We start from the raw sequence: 19,485 nt of genomic DNA, 5'->3' as shown, positions 1-19,485 counted from the left end.
CTCGTCTGCTTTCCAATGTTATAGGTCAGCTTGTATGTTATAGATTTTAATATAAATGGAATCATAGAGCCTTTCATTACCAGCTTCCTTCACCATGGAGCTTTTGAGGTTCATCCTTGTTGTTGATTGTATCAATAGTTCATTTCTTTTTGTTACTGAGTAGCATTCCATTGTAGAGATAGACCACAATCTGTGTCTCTATTCGCCAGTACATAGGTATTAAGATTGTTTCCAGTTTTTGGCTGTGTGAATAGTGCTGCTATAAACATTCATGTACAAGTCTTTTTTAAAAAATTTATTTTATTGAAGTAGAGTTGATTTACAATGTTGTGTTAATTTCTGCTGTACAGCAAAGTGATTCAGTTTACTGTAGAGCAGAATATATATATAAACATATATATATATATATATATATATATACACACACACACATACATACACACACTCTTTTTCATATTCTTTTCCATTATGGTTTATCACAGGATATTGAATACAGTTCCCTGTGCTATACAGTAGGACCTTGTTGTTTATTCATTCTATATGTAATAGTTTGCATCTGCTCATCCCAAACTCCCACTCCATCCCCCCCACACACACTCCCCCTTGACAACTACCAATTTGCTATGTCTGTCTGTTTCTGTCTCTTAGACAAGTTCATTTGTGTCATATTTTAGATTCATATTTTGATATACTTAGATCACATAGAAGTGATATCATAGGTATTTGTCTTTCTGTTTCTGACTTCCTTCACTTAGTATGATAATCCCTAGGTCCATCCATGTTGCTGCAAATGGCATTATTTCATTCTTTTTTATGGCCGAGTAGTATTCCATCGCATATATGTACCACATCTTCCTTATCCATTCATCTGTCGATGGATTCATGTCCAAGTCTTTGCGTGGGCATATGCTTTCATTTCCCTTGGATAAATCCATACCCAGGAGTGGGATGGGTGGGTCATTTGAAAAATGTTTAGTATGTTTAGCTTTTTAAGAAACAGTATTCCATAATGGTTGTACCATTTTACATTCCCATCAGTGCTGTTAGGTAACTTAATTTTGTACCATATAGACTTTGTTAGTCAGGAGGACAAAAGAGCAACCCAAGTGAATCAGCCATGTGACTGCCCTGGTTTGTGTCCAATTACCATGCAGCACAACAGTTCTGCAGCCTAACAGGCCCTCAGAGTTGTGCTTGAAGACGTACTCAATTACAGCATCAGTCACTCTTCCACCAGGCTCTGGGGACACTCTTGTTCACTCACAGTTTTTTTTTTTTTTCCAATGAGTATATACTGTAAGCTTCCTAGCAGAATTTATAATGTACATGAGACTAGAGCACACATATACACACTTCTCTCTCTCTCTCTCTCTCTCTCTCTCTCTCTCTCTCTCACACACACACACACACACACACACACACACACACAGTAACTTGGAGCACCTATGGTTAAAGCAAACTCTGGAAAGCATCCAATTCAATCATGGTGACCTATTAAGAGTACCTTCTGATCTGTCTGATCCCCATTCCCCACATCCTGAGAAAAGGATTTAAAAATAAACTTTTAATTTTAGAACAGTTTTAGGTTTGCAGAAAGTTGGGAAGACAGTACAGAGTTCCATCTTACCCCGTACCCAATGTCCCCTATTGCTGTCATCTTACATTACTATGGTCGATTTGTCACCCCTAATGAACTGATACTGACCCATTATTATTAGCTAATTCAGATTTCCTTAACTTTTCACCTAACGTGCTTTCTCCGTCCCAGGATCCCATATTGCATCTAGTCATCAGGTCTCCTTAGTCTCCTCCAGTCTGTGACAGTTTCTCATACTTTTCTCGTTTTTGATGACCTTGACCATTTTGAAGAGCTACGTATTTTCAGAATGTCTCCCAATTTGGGTTTGCCTGAAGTTTTTCTCGTAGTCAGACTGATTACGGGTTTTGCAGAGAAGTCCACAGAGGCAAAGTGCCATTCCCATCACGGCAGATAAAGGGTCTGTGCTACCAACCTGATTTTTCCCTGCTGGTGGTGACCTTGATCACCTGAATGAGGTCATGTTCGTCGGGTTTCTCCACTGCAAAATACTCTCTCCCCACCCTCGCATCTGTCCTCTTTGGAAAGAAGTCACTACGCTAAGCCCACATTTAGGGGTGGGGAGTTCCGTTCCACCTCCATAAGGAGAAATAGCCGTCTAAATTATCTGGAATTCTTCTGCACAGGAGATATGTCTCTTTTCCTCATTTATTTAATCAATTGTTTACATCAGTGTAAACTTGCAGATATTTATACTTTGGGTTGTAACCCAACACTATGTTATTTACTTTTTTGCTCAAATCGTTCCAGTTTTGGCCACAGGGAACCCTTTCCTTCAGCTCCTGTGTCCCTTTGACAAACCCCATCGTGTGTGTGTGTGTGTGTGTGTGTGTGTGTGTGTAGCACTTCCTTACTCTCCAGCACTAGAAGATGCTCCAGGCTCACCTTGTATATTTCCTGCCCCAGCCCTCGAATCGGTCATTTCTCCAGGGAGCCCGGGCTCCTTTTACTGGGCAACGATATTAGAAATCAAGATCTGGCACTGGATGTGCTCATTGCTGCTGGGATGTCCTTGCTTCTAAGCCTTCTCAGCTGACAGAGCAAGCAAACTGATGTGCAGGTACTAACCTATGCATACGCGCATATGTGTAAAGATTTCTCTGTATATCTATCTGCTGCAATAGTAGGCTAAGCATGAGTTCATACTGCTGTTCCTGACTAATCCAGTGCCTCGCGGGTCATTCCAGCTTTTCCCCTTTGCTCATCTGTAATCTCCCACTCCAACAGGGAGAATCCTGGCTCCCACGATCCACTGACTTAACTGTTCAGTGCCAGTGTGCACGTACAGTGTGATTTCAGAATTGTCAACCTGCACCCCTGTAGGGAACAACTTTCCCAACTAGAGCACAGTGTTATGCACAGTTCCTTTTGCCTTTCGTTTTACAGACCCTGCTCGTTTCCAAAATTACTTAGGTCAGCATCTTTTCTCCCATCCAAACATCTTTTTCTGGACTGGGTCTCCCCTTCTCCTGCCAATAAACCTGGCCTGTGGGGCTCCGGAGGTGGTGTCCTCTGTGGGGACTGGATCTCCATGCCCCAGAGAGTTTCATCAGTCCCCTGTGCCGTCACCCCCACCCCCAAACAGCCCAGTTGAATCCTCTTGACCCACCTGCCAAGCTCTGTGACCTCAGGGGTGGACCTGGCCCCAGGCCCAGCTCCAGTCAGTCTTCACTCCTGCCTGAGGACCACTGCACATCCCCCAGGACCCTACAGCAGGGGCCGGCCACTCTGGGCCCTGGCCAAGCTGTCCAACCATCCTGCTGGTCCACCTGGTAACCGGGGCCTTCTCGGGTTACTCAGAGGATCACTTTGCCTTAGAAACTCCAGCTGTCACCTCGGACGCATCAGTAACCGATGCTAAGGCCCTGAGCAGCGGAGGGCTGGCAACAAGCAAGTGTCCCCAGGTGTCCCGCGAGCGCTGTGCTCTATCACTGCAGCCACTGCCGTCACCAGGGAGGAAGGTGAGCAAACCTGGAGGGAGGTGAGGGACCCAATATTCTGGGATGGGCAGCCCTGGGATGCCTGCCTCTCGTAAGCCCTGTTGGGAGCCTGGAGTCCTGTTTCCAGGGGAAGATGAGGGAGAAGAGTGACCCAGACGGGGAGCTCTGCATGGGTGAGAGAGGGCTTTGGTCAACCTGCAGGGCTGCAGACGCACTGGAGGGCTGGACACAGCTCAAATGCCCAGCAGGGTTCGCTTGCTGGCAGCCTCTTTGGTTGTGCAGGCTCCCCAGGTTGGGTGTAGATGTGTTAGGAGTTGCCTGCTCTGGCCTCTGATAGGCAGCCCTGCCAGAGGCCGCTGGTCAGAATAGGTGCGCACAGTTTCCAGCCAGCCCCTCTTTGATCGTGGAGGAGCTGACTGCTTCTCTCGTGGTACAAGAACTGAGCTCAGGCCCCTCCAAGACACGGGGATGCCCCCACCCCGCCTGGGCCCAGCGGACCCAGGAGTCCAGTGAGACCACCGTGTGACAGCATTAAGTGTCCCTGAGGCCCTGTGGTAGCACCACTGCCTGGCGGAAGAGGACCAGGTCCCCTGGGGTGGGCTCGGGAGTGAGCCTGCCGGCCTCGGGGAATGGCAGCTTCCACCCCACCAAGTGTGAGGAGTTCTCACACCGTGCACTCTGGTGGCAGGTGACACAGGTTCTCACTGAATGTCACTCAGGGACATTTCCTCCCAGAGTCCCTGATGCTCCTGGGAGCCTGGACCTCCTCCCTGCCCCCCAATGGTTCTAAGAAGTGTTCCCCAGGTGTCCTGGGAGAGGCCAGCTCCTGGGAGAGGGAGCCAGTGGGAGGATGCCACCCATAGTGTGGGTGGAGGGCTCTCCAAACACCTTCGGAGGGCCGAGGGGTACCGAGACCAGGGCCTTCAAAATCCAGCCCTCAGAGGTTCTTCTAAGCCAGCATCAAGAAGATCTCAGAACTATGGACTCTCACCCAGAACACTAAGCCTCACCTATGACGTGTCACCCTCACCTCCCCACGATGTGTTTGCGTCTCCAGCCCACACAATCATCTGCTTTTGGAGGACAGAGTCACCTCCCCTACCCCGAGCCTGTCGTAAGGCCAGGAGCCCAGAGCCCCCAAATCATGCTTCCTCAAGGAGGGCAATTCAAAGGGCAAATAACCCCCAAGGTCAGTAGGAATTTGTGAGCGCATACCACTGGGAAGTCCCATTGTCCCATGGAAGTTGGTGAATCGGGCACAACTGGATCCAAGAGTTCAGACAATATCCTAAGAACTCATCCTCCACACGGAGGCAGAGAGGAAGAAGTAGAGACTCGGACTAGCACAGGCTTTGAGTCTTTGAGCGGCACGCAGCCCAGTGTGCAGTCTCTCTCCCTCTCCAGCTGCTCGGACACCACTGCCATGCCAGCCACCAACCAGGGCTGGCCTGAGGACTTCGGCTTCCGGCTGGGCGGCTCGGGTCCCTGCTTCGTCCTGGAGGTGGCCGAAGGGAGCAGCGCACACACCGGGGGTCTACGGCCTGGGGACCAGATCCTGGAGGTGGAGGGGCTGGCCGTGGGCGGCCTGAGCCGCGAGCGCCTCGTGCGCCTGGCCCGGCGCTGCCCGCGCGTGCCGCCCAGCCTGGGCGTGCTCCCCGGCCCCGACGGCGGCCCCAGCGCGGGATCCGGCTGTGCACCCCTGACCACAGCCTCGCAGGCCCCTCGCTCCGGCCGCGGCCTCTCTCTGGGCCGCGAGCTGCTACGACTGGCCGGCCGCAAACGCCCTGACGCCGTGCACCGAGAGCGCAGGCGCAAAGCCCAGGAGTTCAGCCGCAAGGTAGGACGCCCAGGGCAGGACGGGGCGGGGCCCTAGGAGGCGGGGTGGTCTGGGGGTGGGGCTCTAGGGGCTATTGTTCTGGGGGGCGGGCACTGTGGGCGGGGCACGTCAGGGGCTTGATTTGTGGGAGTGGCTTTTCTTTATTTATTGAGGTAATACGGATGCACAGCTCAGTAAATCTTACCTAGGCATACACCCTTATAACTACCACCCTGATCAACCTGTAGATTAATAGCATAAAGACAGTAATAGAATGCAGAACACAGAATGATTCCTTCACCCTCTCCTTCATGAGAAGGTTCTCATGTGATCCTTTCCCTGTGTATCTGCCCCAACGAGAGGTAGTTACTATTCTGTCTTCCATCGTTCTAGATGACTTTTGCCTGTTTGTGAACGTCATATAAGTGGAATTATATAACATGTACTCTTCGGTGCTGGGCTTCTTATGGTCATGTTATATCTGTGACTTTCATCCCTGTTGTGTGTGGTAGTGGATCATTCTTTCTGTTGCCCGTATTAGTAACATACTGCCTTAGTCGACTGCGGCTGCTCTAATGAACTGTCAAGAGTGTGAGCGGCTTATAAGCAACAGGAGTTTATTTCTCACAGTTCTGGAGGCTGGGAAGTGCAAGATCACAGTGCCAGCAGATCAGTGTCTGTGACGACCCACCTCCTGGGTCACAGACAGTCGCCTTCTTGCTGTGTCCTCACAGAGCGGAAGGGGCTAGGGATCTCTGCTGGGTCTCTTTCACAAGAACATTAATCCCTTAATGAGGGCTCTACCCTCATTACCTAAACATCTCCCAAAGGCCCCATCTTTGGGGGTTAAAATTTCAATAGATAAATTGGGGAGGGGGACACAACCACTCAGACCATAGTACATAGTGTTATTTTCAAAAGAGCCACACCTGGGCTTCCCTGGTGGCACAGTGGTTAAGAATCCGCCTGCCAATGCAGGAGACACGGGTTCCAACCCTGGTCCGGGAAGATCCCACATGCCGCGGAGCAACGAAGCCCGTGAGACACAACTACTGAGCCCCTGTGCCACAACTACTGAAGCCCGTGTGCCTAGAGCCCGTGCTCTGCAACAAGAGAAGCCACCACACGAGAAGCCTGCACACCGCAACGAAGAGTAGCCCCCACTCACTGCAACTAGAGAAAAGCCCGTACGCAGCAACGAAGACCCAACGCAGCCAAACATAAATAAATAAATAAAAGAACCACACCTATTTCAAGCCCCCACAAAACCGGGATCTGGCCCTGCACAGCAGTCTGGATGGCAGGTTGGCCACAGGAGGCCCAGGTTTGGGTCCCCCAAACCTCCAAAGGCATCGCCTGTCAGACTTTGGCACAAACATGCTCTGAGTGTTCTCAGGTGGAAAGTTAGGACTTCCCTGAGGACTGAGAGTTAGGAGCCTGAAATGGCCAAGGCCTCCAGCCGAAAGAGGAGCCCAAGGCCTGAGTCACCTTCAGGAAGTGAGGGGTAGCCACCAGGAGAGGTGGGGACCCGGGGCTGGGAAGGAAAGACTGAGGATGGTGTTGGCCTCAGGCCAGAATCCCAAGAAACCTGGGATGTGACACATATATGAGGAAGAGGCTGCCCAGTACGATCATGTCTACCGGGAAGGTCTCAGGGCAGCAACTACCTCAGGCCATCCGCCCTCATATACCTATGCTCCAGGGCCTTCAGATGTGGTCCAAAGGCCCTCATTTGACTGAAACTCCAACTGAACAACAAGTGAGCCGGGAAAGAGTCTGGAGCCTAGACACTCCCCTCACCCTGCCTAGGGTTCAGGCCCCATGTGGATGCCAAGCCCGATGTCCTGGAAACTTAGTACCTGCTTGGTACTTGGGACACTTGAGTTCAGATACCATTCCTTATCCTCCATGGAAGTGGATTTGCTCAGTCCTGCCCTTGGCAGGGTTTGGCCATGGGGTTTGGGGGCGAAGGGGCCAGGAAGCCATGCTGGAGTTTGGCCATTGCCCAAATGGCTCCCAGCTCACTGCCCAGGTATCAGATCCCCACCCACCTGGCCTCTTCCGGCACCTAAGCTTGGCCCAGTCCTCCTTCTACACGGACCCCCCTCAGGAGCCTCACCTCTACCATGTGCCCCGGCATAACCCCTTGTCTGGGCAGGACCTCAGCTGAGCCTTTCAGCCCCATTCCCCCAAGCAGGCCAGCCTCTAGCCAGGTCCAGGCAGTCACTCACACATACACACAGGACTCAGCTCTGGCCTTCCTAGGTCACCAGAGTCCAGCTCCTCAAAAGATGTGACTTTTTCCTATCTCCATAATAAGCTCGCCCGTAACAATAAACATCAAAGATATGGATGCCTTTGCACCCACCACAGTTTATTTTTACCCCCACTTTTAGTCCTCTAAGTGTCCAGAGGGCTGACCTCTACATGAGGTCCCAGCATTCCAGACTCCTCCATCTCAACATGAAGCTCAAAGATTCCCATAGAAGAGGAAGAGAGCATAGAAGATTGTGCCTCACAAAATTAAAATTCTAAGCAATACTAACAAGGAATATGATAGGGTGATAAGTGGAGGCGATCTGTGTTCCATAGTAAAGTGTCGTAAATTTCTTTTCTTATCTAGGAAGGGGCCAGAGATTATTGTCAGACTTCGGGTCATTTTTTTGTTGTTGCTGTTTAGTTAAATACATGTGTTAATAATTTAATGGTAACTACTAAAAAAATTAAGAAAATATTCATTAAAAAAGAAAAGAAGATTGGGCCTCAACTCTTAAGGGAGGAATCCACCCACTGCACCTCCTGTCAATGCTCATTGGCTAGAACCAGTCACACTGCTGCTTCCAAAGGATGCTGGGAAGTGTAGTCCTCTGTGTGTCCAGGAAGGAGGGGAGACCTAGAGATATTGGTGAGCGCTAGCACCTGAATCCATTCCAGCTGTTGTAAAAAACTACCACAGATTGGGTGACTCATAAACAGGAATCTATCTCTCACAGCTCTGGAGTCTGGAAGTTTGAGAACAGGGTGCCAGCATGGTTGAGCGAGGGCCCTCTTTGGATTGCAGACTTCTGGTTTTGTCCTCACATGGTGAAAGGGGCGAGGGAGCTCTTCGGGGCTCTTTTATAAGGGCACTAATTCCATTCATGAGACCTCCACCCTCATGACCTCATCACATCCCAAAGGCCCCACCTCCTAATACCATCGCCTGGGGCATTAGGTTTTCAACGTACAAATTTTGGGGGGACACAAACATTCAGACCATAGCAACTAGAAAAGTCTGCTGTAATGCCAGATGACCTGCTGTAGAACCAAAGATCTGTCCCAGACTCCATGCAATCCCTGGAGAGTCGGAAGGGGGCCCATCAGAGGCCCCAGAAGGGCAGGGTGGACATGCAGACTTGGCCAGGAAGCAGGGCCAGGGGTCATGACTGAGGGAGGAATCTGACCAGCTGCCCAGGTCAGCTGTGGTGCATTTTCTGGCAAGAGGGAATGGAGAGTGGTAGATTCTGGTTAGAGCTCCCCAAGCAGCTCCACAAATCCCCAAAAAAAGACTGCCTCAGGAAGATCAACAGTGTCTGTGGAGCGCCTCCCCCCACCATCCGCCATTGGTTTTGAACAATCAGCTCCCAGATTCTCGCCAGCACTCTTCCTGCCCCAGATTGTCCTCCTTGAAGAGTCTGATATTTAATAGAAAATCCATTAGTGTCCCGTGATGGCGCATCATGCTTAGATGTAGGTTGAGAGCATCTCGGTAATAGCTGACACCAAAACCGCACTGTGGCAGGGGCCCCAGGAGGGAGGAACTATTTTTTCCTCTTTCTTACATAAAACATCTTTCCCCCTAGCCATGTTCTCCTTTGAATCGAGGCTGCAGCTGACTTTGATTTCAAAGCCACTAACCTTCCTCGGTCTGGCGGGTTCTCGAGGAGGGATGCCTGGTACTGCAGCCTGCCCCACGCACCGAGAGGGAAAGAAAGGTCGGCGGGGAAGCTGCGGGAAATGCACCTCGAGAATGGCTGGCCACTTGCCAGCTCTTTGGTTCAGTCCTGTAAACGCTCACTGAATGCACCAAGCCCTGTGCTCGGGTCTGGATAGGAGTAAGATGTCAGGTCTATGTCTCGGGCCATCACACCTGGTGAGGGAGACCCGGTGTGCAGGTGCCGGGACTCAGGCATGCACAGAATGTGGCCTCTGGCTGGATGCCCTGGAAGCCACCTGCTAATACCTGCTCATCCTCTATGGTGTCACCACCTCTGGAAAGCCTTCCTTAATCCCCTTGTGCTACCACGTAGAAAGCAGCTGGATGTACAGTTCTGAAGTTCAGGAGCAAGCTCTGGGCTGAAGATCAAGATCTAGCCGTCACCATTTGGGGTCCTTGTCCAGAGCGGTGTCAGGGAGCACTTGTGGCAAGTCAAGGGGTGGACTGTGGCGGGTAAGGACAGTCATATGGAAAGAGCAAGTATAGACAGTTCTGAGCAGGAAAAAGAAGAGGATGGTGGGGTTGTGGGATCAGGGAGGACTTTATTTACTGGGAAAGATGTGAACATTTGTATGAGCTGAAGGGAAGGAGGCTGTGGAGACACTGAAATCCATGCATTTTGCCACGGTTGATTACAGCCGTCTGATGAGCAAGGGCTGGGGAAACAGCTGTGAACAGGACTGGAGGGGAGCCTGCTCTCATAGCTGCTGACATGCCTGTGGGGAAAGGAACAATGAGCAAGTGGCCAAATCAATAAACAGTTATTTCAGATGATGATCAATTAAGGGAGGAAATAAACAGGGAGATGAGAGAGTGATGGGGGCCCCTTGAACGGAGTGGTCAGGAAAGGCTCCCTGAGGAGGGGACTTTCAAGCTGATAGCTGAGTGACAAGTAGGTGGCAGGAAGAGAGGGTGGGGACTCTGGTGTGTGTGTGTGTGTGTGTGTGTGTGTGTGTGTGTGTGTGTGTGTGCAGTGGAATGTCTGTGGCCTCGTGGGTTGGCCTTGCCCAGGAGAGTGGAGGGTGGAGGGGAGGGATGCTGGGTCTGTTGAGAAGTTTGGAGGTGGATGGAAGGGAGTACTGAACAGCCCACTTCTGGCTGAAATTGCACCTGCACGGTCCTGAGAGAGATGCATGGCAAACTCTCAGGCTCACCAAGTGGCCCAGCCTCCCACCCCTGCTTCAGGGTTAGCTCAGGATGTCAGTACCCAGAGGCACCCCCAGACCCTGAACTAACAAGGCAGGGATCTCCTGGAGTATGGACAGACAATGGTTAACTGCTGCATTTTTAAAAGTATAAGTGGGAATTCCCTGACAGTCCAGTGGTTAGGACGCTGTGCTTCCACTGCAGGGGGCGCAGGTTCGATCCCTAGTCGGGGAACTAAGATCCCACATGCGGTGAGGCAAAAAAAAAAAAAAAAAAAAAAGTATTGGTGCCAGGCACAAAAGCCCACATAGTATATGATTCCAGTCATAAGAAATATTCAGTATGAGCATCCACAGAACAGAAAAATAGATTAGTGGCTGCCCGGGGCTGGGGAAGTAGGGAATGGGGAGTGACCGCTTAATGGGTACAGCGTTTCCATTTGGGGTGATGAGAATGTCCTGGAACTAGAAGGTGGTGATGGTTACACCACATTGTGAATGTACTTAATGCCACTGAATTGTACATATGAAAATGGTTACAGTGGTAAATTTTATGTTATGTGCATTTTTACCACAGTAAAAAATAAAGGGAAAAAAAGAAGCAATGACAACATGTATGCCTTTTCCTGACTGTATAAGTCATATAAGCTCACTGTTTAAAAAATGGAAACCATTGACATAAAAATAATCAAAATCACTATAAACCTTAGTGCATATTGCCTGTGCAGACATATGTGTAATTATCTATGATAAAAATGTAACACCGTGTGTTCCATTTGATAACCTGTTTTTTTCACTTACCTGTTTATCACAAACATTTTCTATGTATTTTATAACAGCTTTATTGAGATGTATTCATATACCATACAATTTATTCATTTAAAGTGTACACTTCAATGGTTTTTAGTATATTCACAGAGCTGTGCAACCATCACCACAATTTTAGAACTTTTTAATCACCCCAGAAAGAAGCCCTGCATCCATTAGCCATCACTCCCCATTTCATGGTTTTTAAATAAAGACCTACAGCATCATTCTCTCTGGCCAGATGGTACCACATTGCATCAAACCTTAAACACTGTCGATTGCAAGATGCCCTTGTTTTATTTACCACCAAGAAAGAAAAATCCCTGCCAACTGACCCATGACACATGCTTCCTTATCTTCTTGTCACTTAATTTGTAGTTAGTGGAAGAGGGCTTTTAGACTTATTTGGACATATTTAGTACTCGCAATGCATATAACTCAATGGAAGTAACAATATGAAACCTATGACCAAATTCATACATGCACAGGAATGACAACTAGCCGTAGGACACAACCTGATTTCAGAGATGTTAAAATTTTTTTTAAAAAGTGCTCACCCTAGAATCAACGATATCCAATATTGCAGAGTATGGAGTGAACTTGGCTGTGAAACAACAGAAGTTGACTCCGCTAACTGAGGCAGAAAAGGAATTTGTGGGAGGAAGAGTTCATAGAATCAGTGCTGGAGACCTAGGCTTAGGACCAAGAAGGGATGGGCCACCTGGAGCACAGCTGTCCTAAACACCCTTCAGAATGAGTCTGCTCAGGGCGCGCTACAGGGCTCTGCCACTGCCCTGAACAAGCTCTGTGTCCCCACATCTCTGCATCATTCCTTCAAGAGCAACCCTGGGTAAGAGCCTCCGATTGCCCGAGGCTGCAACATCAGGCCCAGGACCTTGCCTCTCACCTGTTTGGGGATTTCCTCCCATCTTGGCTGCATAGCCAAGGAAATATCCCCCAAACGGATGTGCTACAATTATTTAGCCTGTAATGTCAGATATTTATACTGCTTCCAATGTCTCAGTATCATAGACAATGCAGAGGTGAACCTCTTCACTCATATATCGTCGTGCACTTGTCAGGACACGTCAAGGATACATTCGTCGACGCACGATCATTGGGTAAAATGACAGGCGCATTTTTAGGCTTTGGACACTCTTACTGCCCATGTCCGGTAGGCTCCTCTGAGTAGATGTGCTCTGTCTGGCCTCAGCTGGTTTGCACACTAAGGTGAAGAAAACAAAAGTCCAGAGGGAGCATTGAGGAAACCAGAATTTGGGGTGACGCGTGCACTCCAGGGCTTTTTTGTGGAGCCAGAATGTTCTCTGTGGGATCTCTCGGCGGAAGAGTATGGTGGAAGGGGATATAGTGTTATGATGATAGTAACCAGCAATTACAGAGCGCTTGGCACGTGTTTTAAGCCCTTACATGGAGTCCTTTAATCCTTACGATATTCAGTAGGTCTGTCTCTGGGTTTGAATCCTGACTCCATGGCCTTGAGTAAGTCACCCCACCCCTAGCAGCCTCCGTTTCCTTAGATATAGAACAAAGATACTGGCCCCGCCCACCTCGTTGGGCTACTGTGAGCTCTGAAATGGCATGGTCTGGGTAAGGAGCTCTCACGGGGGCCCAGAGGGGGCTGCCATGTCAGCTGTCCTGGGGGAGAAAGGGAGGGAGGTGACTGATTCCCTGGTGTTCTGCCCTGGGACCCTGGTGGCCACTCATCAGACCCTTCCCCGCAGGTGGATGAAATCTTGGGGGACCAGCCGATGACCAAGGAGCGGATGTTCGCTGCTCTGAAGCAGTTCGCGGCTGAGCAGCGGGTGGATGAGCTGGTGTGGGTGCTCACCCTGGTGCTGCCCCTCGAGGCCCGTGGGCCCCTCCTGGAGAACCTCAGGTACCTCAACTGGGGGGCAGGATGGGCAAGCAGGGGTGCCCACTCTCCCACCACCACCCCGGGCTCCGCTGCTGCTGTTGCTGCGTGGCCCGCCCCTGAGCTGGACCCCAACACCCCCTCAGCTCCAGGATATGGGTGGGCCAGTGACCCCGAAGGCTGCTGGGAAGGGCAGCTGTTGGCTTTGCTGGCCGCCAGGGCATCACTTTGAGTGAGAAGGAAAGGGCTGCTAACTGCTGGGCTGGGACGGGCTGCAGAGAAGACCCACCCCCTGAGCTCAAGTCACAGTCTGCCCTGCTCTGTCCCCAAACCCAGATCGCAGAAATCTCCAGTGCGACACCAAGACACTCCTAGTTCTTCACTGAGCGGGAGTAATGGCGCAGTGTCAAGGCAAGGAAGCCTGGAGCTGTGCTGTGTCCATCCCGGGCACCGCCCCCCTCCCCAGCCTATAAACAGTGTGTTCTCTCTGCCCTTTGATGATGACAGCTGCATGCCAAGAACCTCGCCAGGTCCCTAGATGAACACTCTCTCGCTGAATCCCACCAGCACTGTTATTGTCCCCATTCCACAGAGGTAGACTGAGGCTCAGAGAGGTTAAGGGACTGGCCCAAAGTCACACAGCAAATGAATAGCAGTCACAAGAACATGAACCAGTCAGCTGTGCACTTTCTGCTCAGCTTTGGACCTTCTAAATTCCTCCTTCAGGAAAAAAAAAAAAAAAATCTCCTGGTAGGTCCACACCTGGAGTGGCCTGGGAATCTCCCGAAACCGGCCCCCCACCTCCACCCCCATCCTGCCCTGCACCGCACAGCTTTGATCAGGCCCCCTTGGGCCTGAATGATGTGTTCCCTGCACGGGTCCTGCGGGGCTGGCTCTCCACCCCCTGCCTCCAGGGCCTGTGACGCTCCCCCACCCCCACCCCTCCCCCTTCCTGGGCTCAGCCCGCCCCCTCCCCTCGCTGCCATTCACCCCGCAGCCTGCCCCTCCCTCTGGGCCTGGCCAATGTCAGGGACCGGGCTGGCCACCCCCACTCCCCAAGCCCGGGCGCAGCGTCTCCGCTCTGCAGCAGAGCACAGAAGGCCACCAAAAGAGGCCACCATGAGCTGCCTGGGGTGAGTTAGGGGCCTGCCCCTTGCTGGGAAAATCCGGAGAGAAAAAAAGTTATTTCTAGAGCCAAATTTGCAGAGCAGATGATGCGCTGGCGCTGAGGGCTCCCTGGGGAGGTGATGGATGGGCAGCCCCCCACCCCGCCCCTCCGCACCAGTGCTGGGCCAGGGGCCGGGTGGCCAGGCTGTGCCTGGGAAGTTGGCATGCGTGTCTTAAGGCTGTTAGCCGCCAGACTCAGCTGGAGGCCCCCTCGGTCCCTCATCTCCCTCCGGCGCTGCCCAGGCTTCCGTCCCTGCCGCCTCTGCCGGGTCAGCCGGTCTGCCTCCCGGGACAGCCCCTACGCCCGCCTTTCCTGTCCGCGGCTCGTCCCCCGAGCGGCCGGCAGAGGGTCAGGAAGAGTCGGGGTGGAGAGGCACCCCCTTGGGCATGCCCGATTTAGAGCCTGGGAACCGGGAACCCTGGACACCTGGGATGCCCAGTCCCCGCGGCGTCCCCGTCCCCGGGGCGCTGCTGGGGAGGATGAAACAGCAGCCTCTTGTCCGAGCGTCAAGGGCGACAGGAAAATTGGGGAGGCTGCTGGAGGGGGGGGCGGTGCCCAGCTGGGCTCTGCAGGGAGAGGGGTGCCCTGGCAGCCTGGCTTCAGCCACCCATCCCCCTACCTCCCCACCCCCCCTCCACCACCCCTCTGGTGTACTGGTGTACTCTGGTGCCCATGTACTGGGTTCCAGGCATGAAGTGATGATCCCCACGCAGCTCCTTCCCGAGAGAGCTCAGAGGAGGCAGGGAGGAATCAGACAGTTTTCTGTGATTCTGAGAGCTGAGCATCAGCTGAGGGGCAGCTGAGAATGGACTCAGCACAGGGCAGTCAGGGCAGGCTGCCTGGAGCAGGCAGCAAGTTCCGGAGCTGGAGCTTAGACAGTGGCCGGTGGGGTGTGGCCTGTGTCCTGTGGAGGTGGGAAGACAGTTCCTCAGGGCCAGGCGTCTAGCCACAGAGGTGGAGCCCGGAGAGCCAAGGCGAGGGTGGTACCACACACAACCCAACCCTGGGTACCCAGCTGTGCCCAGCTGTGACCCACCCTGCCTTGGTAGAGGGCCATGAAGGGCTCTGGGTGCCCAACTGTGCCCAGCTGTGACCCACCCTGCCTTGGTAGAGGGCCATGAAGGGCTCTGGCCTTGGGACCCCCCAATTGAGGAGAGACAAGGCTTGAACGAGAGGTGCAGCAGCAAAGGGTAGGTAAAGATACACGTGTGCGCGTGTGTTGTGCTCATGTGTGTGCACACTCGACAGAGGCTGGAACCCACCCAAATCACCGTGTGGCCTCTGAGGGGTGGTCCCAGTGGCCCAACTGGAAGACTTGGGGAGAAAGGAGAAGGAGCAGTGAGACCATGAAGTTGGGCCATCCAGTGCAGTAGCCACTAGCCACATGTCACTCTTTAACATTAAATTTAATGGATATCAAATACGACTTAATATTCAGCGTGGCCTCATCATCTTAGCATGGCTGTGAGGGTGAGATTTGGGTCAGTGGCGATGTTGTAAGTAAAGGGTCTTATCTTTCTTTACGACAGCAGTTACTCCTGTGGCTCAGAGCCTAATTTGGGTCTATCCCCAAAGGGATTCCAGTCTGATGAAGTGATAAAATGACTTTCTAATTAGGACAGGCCAGGTAGTTTGGAAAGCGTGACGTGGATAGGAGGGAAGAGGAAAGCAAAGTCAGCTTTGTGCTCTGCTAGTGTTTCAGGAAAAAATGCAAAGAAGGAAAGGGTCAGGGGTAGGGGTCGGGAGAGGAAACAGCTGAGGTAGTGGAAGAAGCTGTGTTTTGAATCCCAGCAGACCTAGCGAGCCCCCAGTCCACTCACTGGCTGTGTGACCTTGAGCAGTTTCACTAACCTCTACACTTCATTCATAAAGATGGGGTTGGTCATTTCTACGTGTTCCCCGTGGGGTTCTTGGTAGGAAAGCATGTAAGTGGACTCTGCCAGTGGCAAAGCAGAGAAAAGATTAGTTGAGAATCTGGGGGATAGGGTGTGAGCACTCCTTCACCCTCCTCTGCTTTAATGACAAGTGTCAGCGACACCATCATACAAAGCTCCTTGGAAAATTCTATGACACTGTAGGGGAAGCGCCAGGCATCTAGTATGTGCTCCGTTAAATTGGTTCCCCTAGGGAAGGTCTCTTTCTCCCTAGAGAGGTTCCTTGACCATGGCACTATCGACGTTTGGGGCCCCATGTTTCTCTGTTGCTGGGGGCTGTCCTGCATGTTGTAGGACGCTTAGCCGCATCCCTGGCCTCTGCTCACTAGATGCCAGTAGCACGCCCTCCTGCCACTTGTCATTTTGTGACAACCAAAACTGTCTCCAGACAATGCCAAATGTCCTCTGTGGGGCAAAATCACCCCCAGTTGAGAAACACTGCCCTGGTGTGACCTGCCTTTGGTAGTACCCTCTTGCCGGGGCAGACATTTCAGCAGGACCAGCCTGGCCCACCCTATGCCGCCATGGGTCATCTGGCCAGATGCACCAGCTGCTGGCCCCTTCGGTGCCTTCACTGTGCTGGGGTGGCGGGGGGGGGGGGGAACCTGGCCCCAAGGCAGCGAGTGCACTGCTGGCTGTGTCTGGATTCGAGCAGCAGCATCTGCTCCGTGGTCGCGTCTCCAGTGCCCACGGCAACGTGGACGGTCTTCACAGCCTCAGGGCCATCACAGCTGGTACCAAACAACCAGAAATGGCTCGATCATGATGGGACGGCTGTGGCCCTGTGGATGACAGGGAGCTGTGCTCACCGTGAGGATTTTCAGACACTTCTCCCCCCGGCAGGGCTGAGGTCAGGCACGGGGAGGACACCGAATGAGCACCGGCTCAGGCTTCCTGCTGCTGCAGGGGAGACATAAAGCCGTGAGAGGTCACCCCAGAGTGGTGGCCTCCCTGGGGCCAGGCATGCAGGGCTGAAGTGTGTTGGGCAGCATGGCCTGGATAGAGGACAGAGACTGACCGTCAGGTCTGCAGGGGCCTCCCTGTGACGAGCTGCAGGAAACCCGCAGGCAGGATCATGGAGGATGTTCCCCGCAAAGACTGAGGCGGAGCCAAAGTCCCCAGGGTTTCCTGCCTCTGCGGTTCCAGCCTGTCTGGGTGGTGACCGCCTCCTTGTGCTGACCCCCCTTCCCCCAGCGCCCTGCCACTTTGAGGCTGTCCCTGAGAAACCCCTCCCAGGATGCCCTGGGCTGGCTCCCCGGCATCTATCCTTTGGTCCTCAGAACTCAGATTCTCACCCTTTCCAGCCTGAAGCTAGGACTCGGATCAGCAAGAAATGACAATGCAGTGGGGGCCCTGGGGCCTGCTCCTGTTTTTTGGCAGGCCCAGAGCTGGGGGAGGGGTCCGAACCCCCTTTCCCCTTATCTCCGTCTCTTCCCCTTAGCTGGTCCTCCCCTCCCCTCTCCCAGTAGGACACGCCCATCCCAGGGAGGCCCTCTGTTCCCCCCACTGCCCTCACCTGGGACTTGCCCCAACCTGGCCACCCCCTCCTCATTTCCACTCGCTCACCAGGTTTCATTAACTTGACTTCCTGTGTTTTAGAATCTGGCCACTTGTCCCATCCCAACATCCTTTGCTGTGCCCCTCCCAGCATCACCCCTCCCCTGGTGTACCAAACCTTCGGGGTCCCTCCACCTCCCCTTAAATCCTTATACCCTCCCGCGGCTCCTCACTGTTCGGAGTGCAGCTTGAGCGGCTGACAATGGCATTCAAGGCCTCCTTCTCTAGCCCCTTCTCCTCTGGAGCTTCCCCCTGGGTGGGAAGGGAGGGTCTCTCTGGACGACACCTGCTGAGTCCTCGAGTCCCAGCGCAAAGGCCACCTCCTCCAGAAAGCCTTCCCAGGCTCTGCACAAGGCAGTCGGAGCTTCCTCTGAACGGTCGGGTTCGGCCTCGCAGCATTCGGGTGTTGGGGACTCTCCGGAGCGCCGCGGCCCGAGGGGTCGGAGGCGAGGCGCCTGGGGAGGTGCTCGTGGAGGGGGCCAGAGGAGGCGGCGTGACGGCCTCGACCAGCCCAGCTCGCGGGGAGCTGACTGAAGGGTCCCCCGAAGGGGCGGGGCCGGGCGGGGCGGGGCCACCCGAGAGGGGGCGGGCGCGGGGCCTCGGGCCCAGCCGGCTCGGGAGGGGCCGAGCGCGCTCGCCCAGCAGAGGCGCGTGGAGTCTCGGCGACCTCGCTCAGCTCGCGGGCTCCGCCACCCCCTGCCCATCGGCACCTGCCGCGCCGCCGTCGCCGGCTTCAGATGGGGAAGGACCAGGGCTTCTCTCGGCACTTTCGGTAGTTTCCCCACTGCGCCCGGAGCCCCCGGGAACCGCGCACCCTGGTGCGACGGACCCGCCTCCGGCTGACCTGAAAAGGGGTGGGGCTGGGGCACTGAGGGGCTTCGCTGTCCTGGGTGGGCACCCACCGAGCCTGGCTGGGGGCGGGGGCTTGGGAGGGCAGGCATAAACCGGAAGGTTATTAAAGGGGCGAGTTCCCCGCGCTAGGCACCCGGAACCCGTCCGAGGCCCTAGGGGTCGGGATCCAGGTCGGGGATCAAGGGCTGGGATTGAACTGGACTGATTGAGGGAACTGGGCAGAGAACAAGGCGGGGAATGTGGTGGAGAGAGAGGACCCTATGGGAGCCCCGGGTAGGAATCTGGAGTTGGATTTAGACCTGATCCCCCAGAGAGAAGAGAACTGACTCTGAGTGCAAGGTCATTGTGTGGCACCCAGAAGAGCCCTGTGGCCACAGAGAAGCTTCTTGGCATAGCAGGGACCTGGGAGTCCTGAGGCAGCCGTAGCCAGGCTGTCAGGTCAAAGGGGCATCAAATCCATCAGCCACAGTGGTCCATGAGACCTCACTGCATCTGGATCTGCTGGGCCAGTCCATTCAGAGCAGACCCAGGGCTGGGGTGCCTGGGCCAGACTGAGCCGCATGGAGGGCCCACACCAGCCAGAAAGGGCATCTGGCACACCAGGCAGCCTTGGCTTCCTTCTCAGCCCCAAGAACACCAAGGAGGGAATGGGCCACCCGACTTTCTCCTACCTATGCAGTTGGTGACTCACCTGGTTTCCACTGCAGGGGCAGGGTGGCGGCCGCCACCCTCTATTGCTGCTAGAGGGTGGCAGGTTGGACCTAGGGGCTGGGGGTGTTGGGCTGATACCTTCTGGAGCCTGGGGCCAGAGCCAAAGTGT

The 19,485-nt window shown here is 53.6% G+C and overlaps 1 protein-coding gene across 8 annotated transcripts in view; it reads left to right on the top strand.

The window, feature by feature from the left end:
• The first annotated feature begins 4,895 nt into the window (after window positions 1-4,895).
• The window catches only part of GRID2IP (Grid2 interacting protein), a 37,334-nt gene continuing 22,744 nt past the window's right edge, over window positions 4,896-19,485 (top strand). For 6 of the 8 annotated variants that reach the window (XM_049699444.1, XM_049699440.1, XM_049699443.1 and 3 more), the window contains exon 1: window positions 18,437-18,585. In XM_049699444.1, the coding sequence (XP_049555401.1) occupies window positions 18,551-18,585 (35 nt within the window). In that variant the 5' untranslated portion in view covers window positions 18,437-18,550. Of the gene's footprint in view, window positions 5,375-13,023; window positions 13,179-18,436; window positions 18,586-19,485 lie in introns of those variants that run through there. The other 2 variants (XM_049699446.1, XM_049699445.1) reach the window with 1 other exon arrangement.

Source organism: Orcinus orca, chromosome 16, assembly GCF_937001465.1.
Source record: "Orcinus orca chromosome 16, mOrcOrc1.1, whole genome shotgun sequence".
NCBI lineage: Eukaryota > Metazoa > Chordata > Mammalia > Artiodactyla > Delphinidae > Orcinus > Orcinus orca.
Note: the sequence above shows the minus strand (reverse complement) of the source record. Positions and strands in the feature narration are given on the sequence as shown.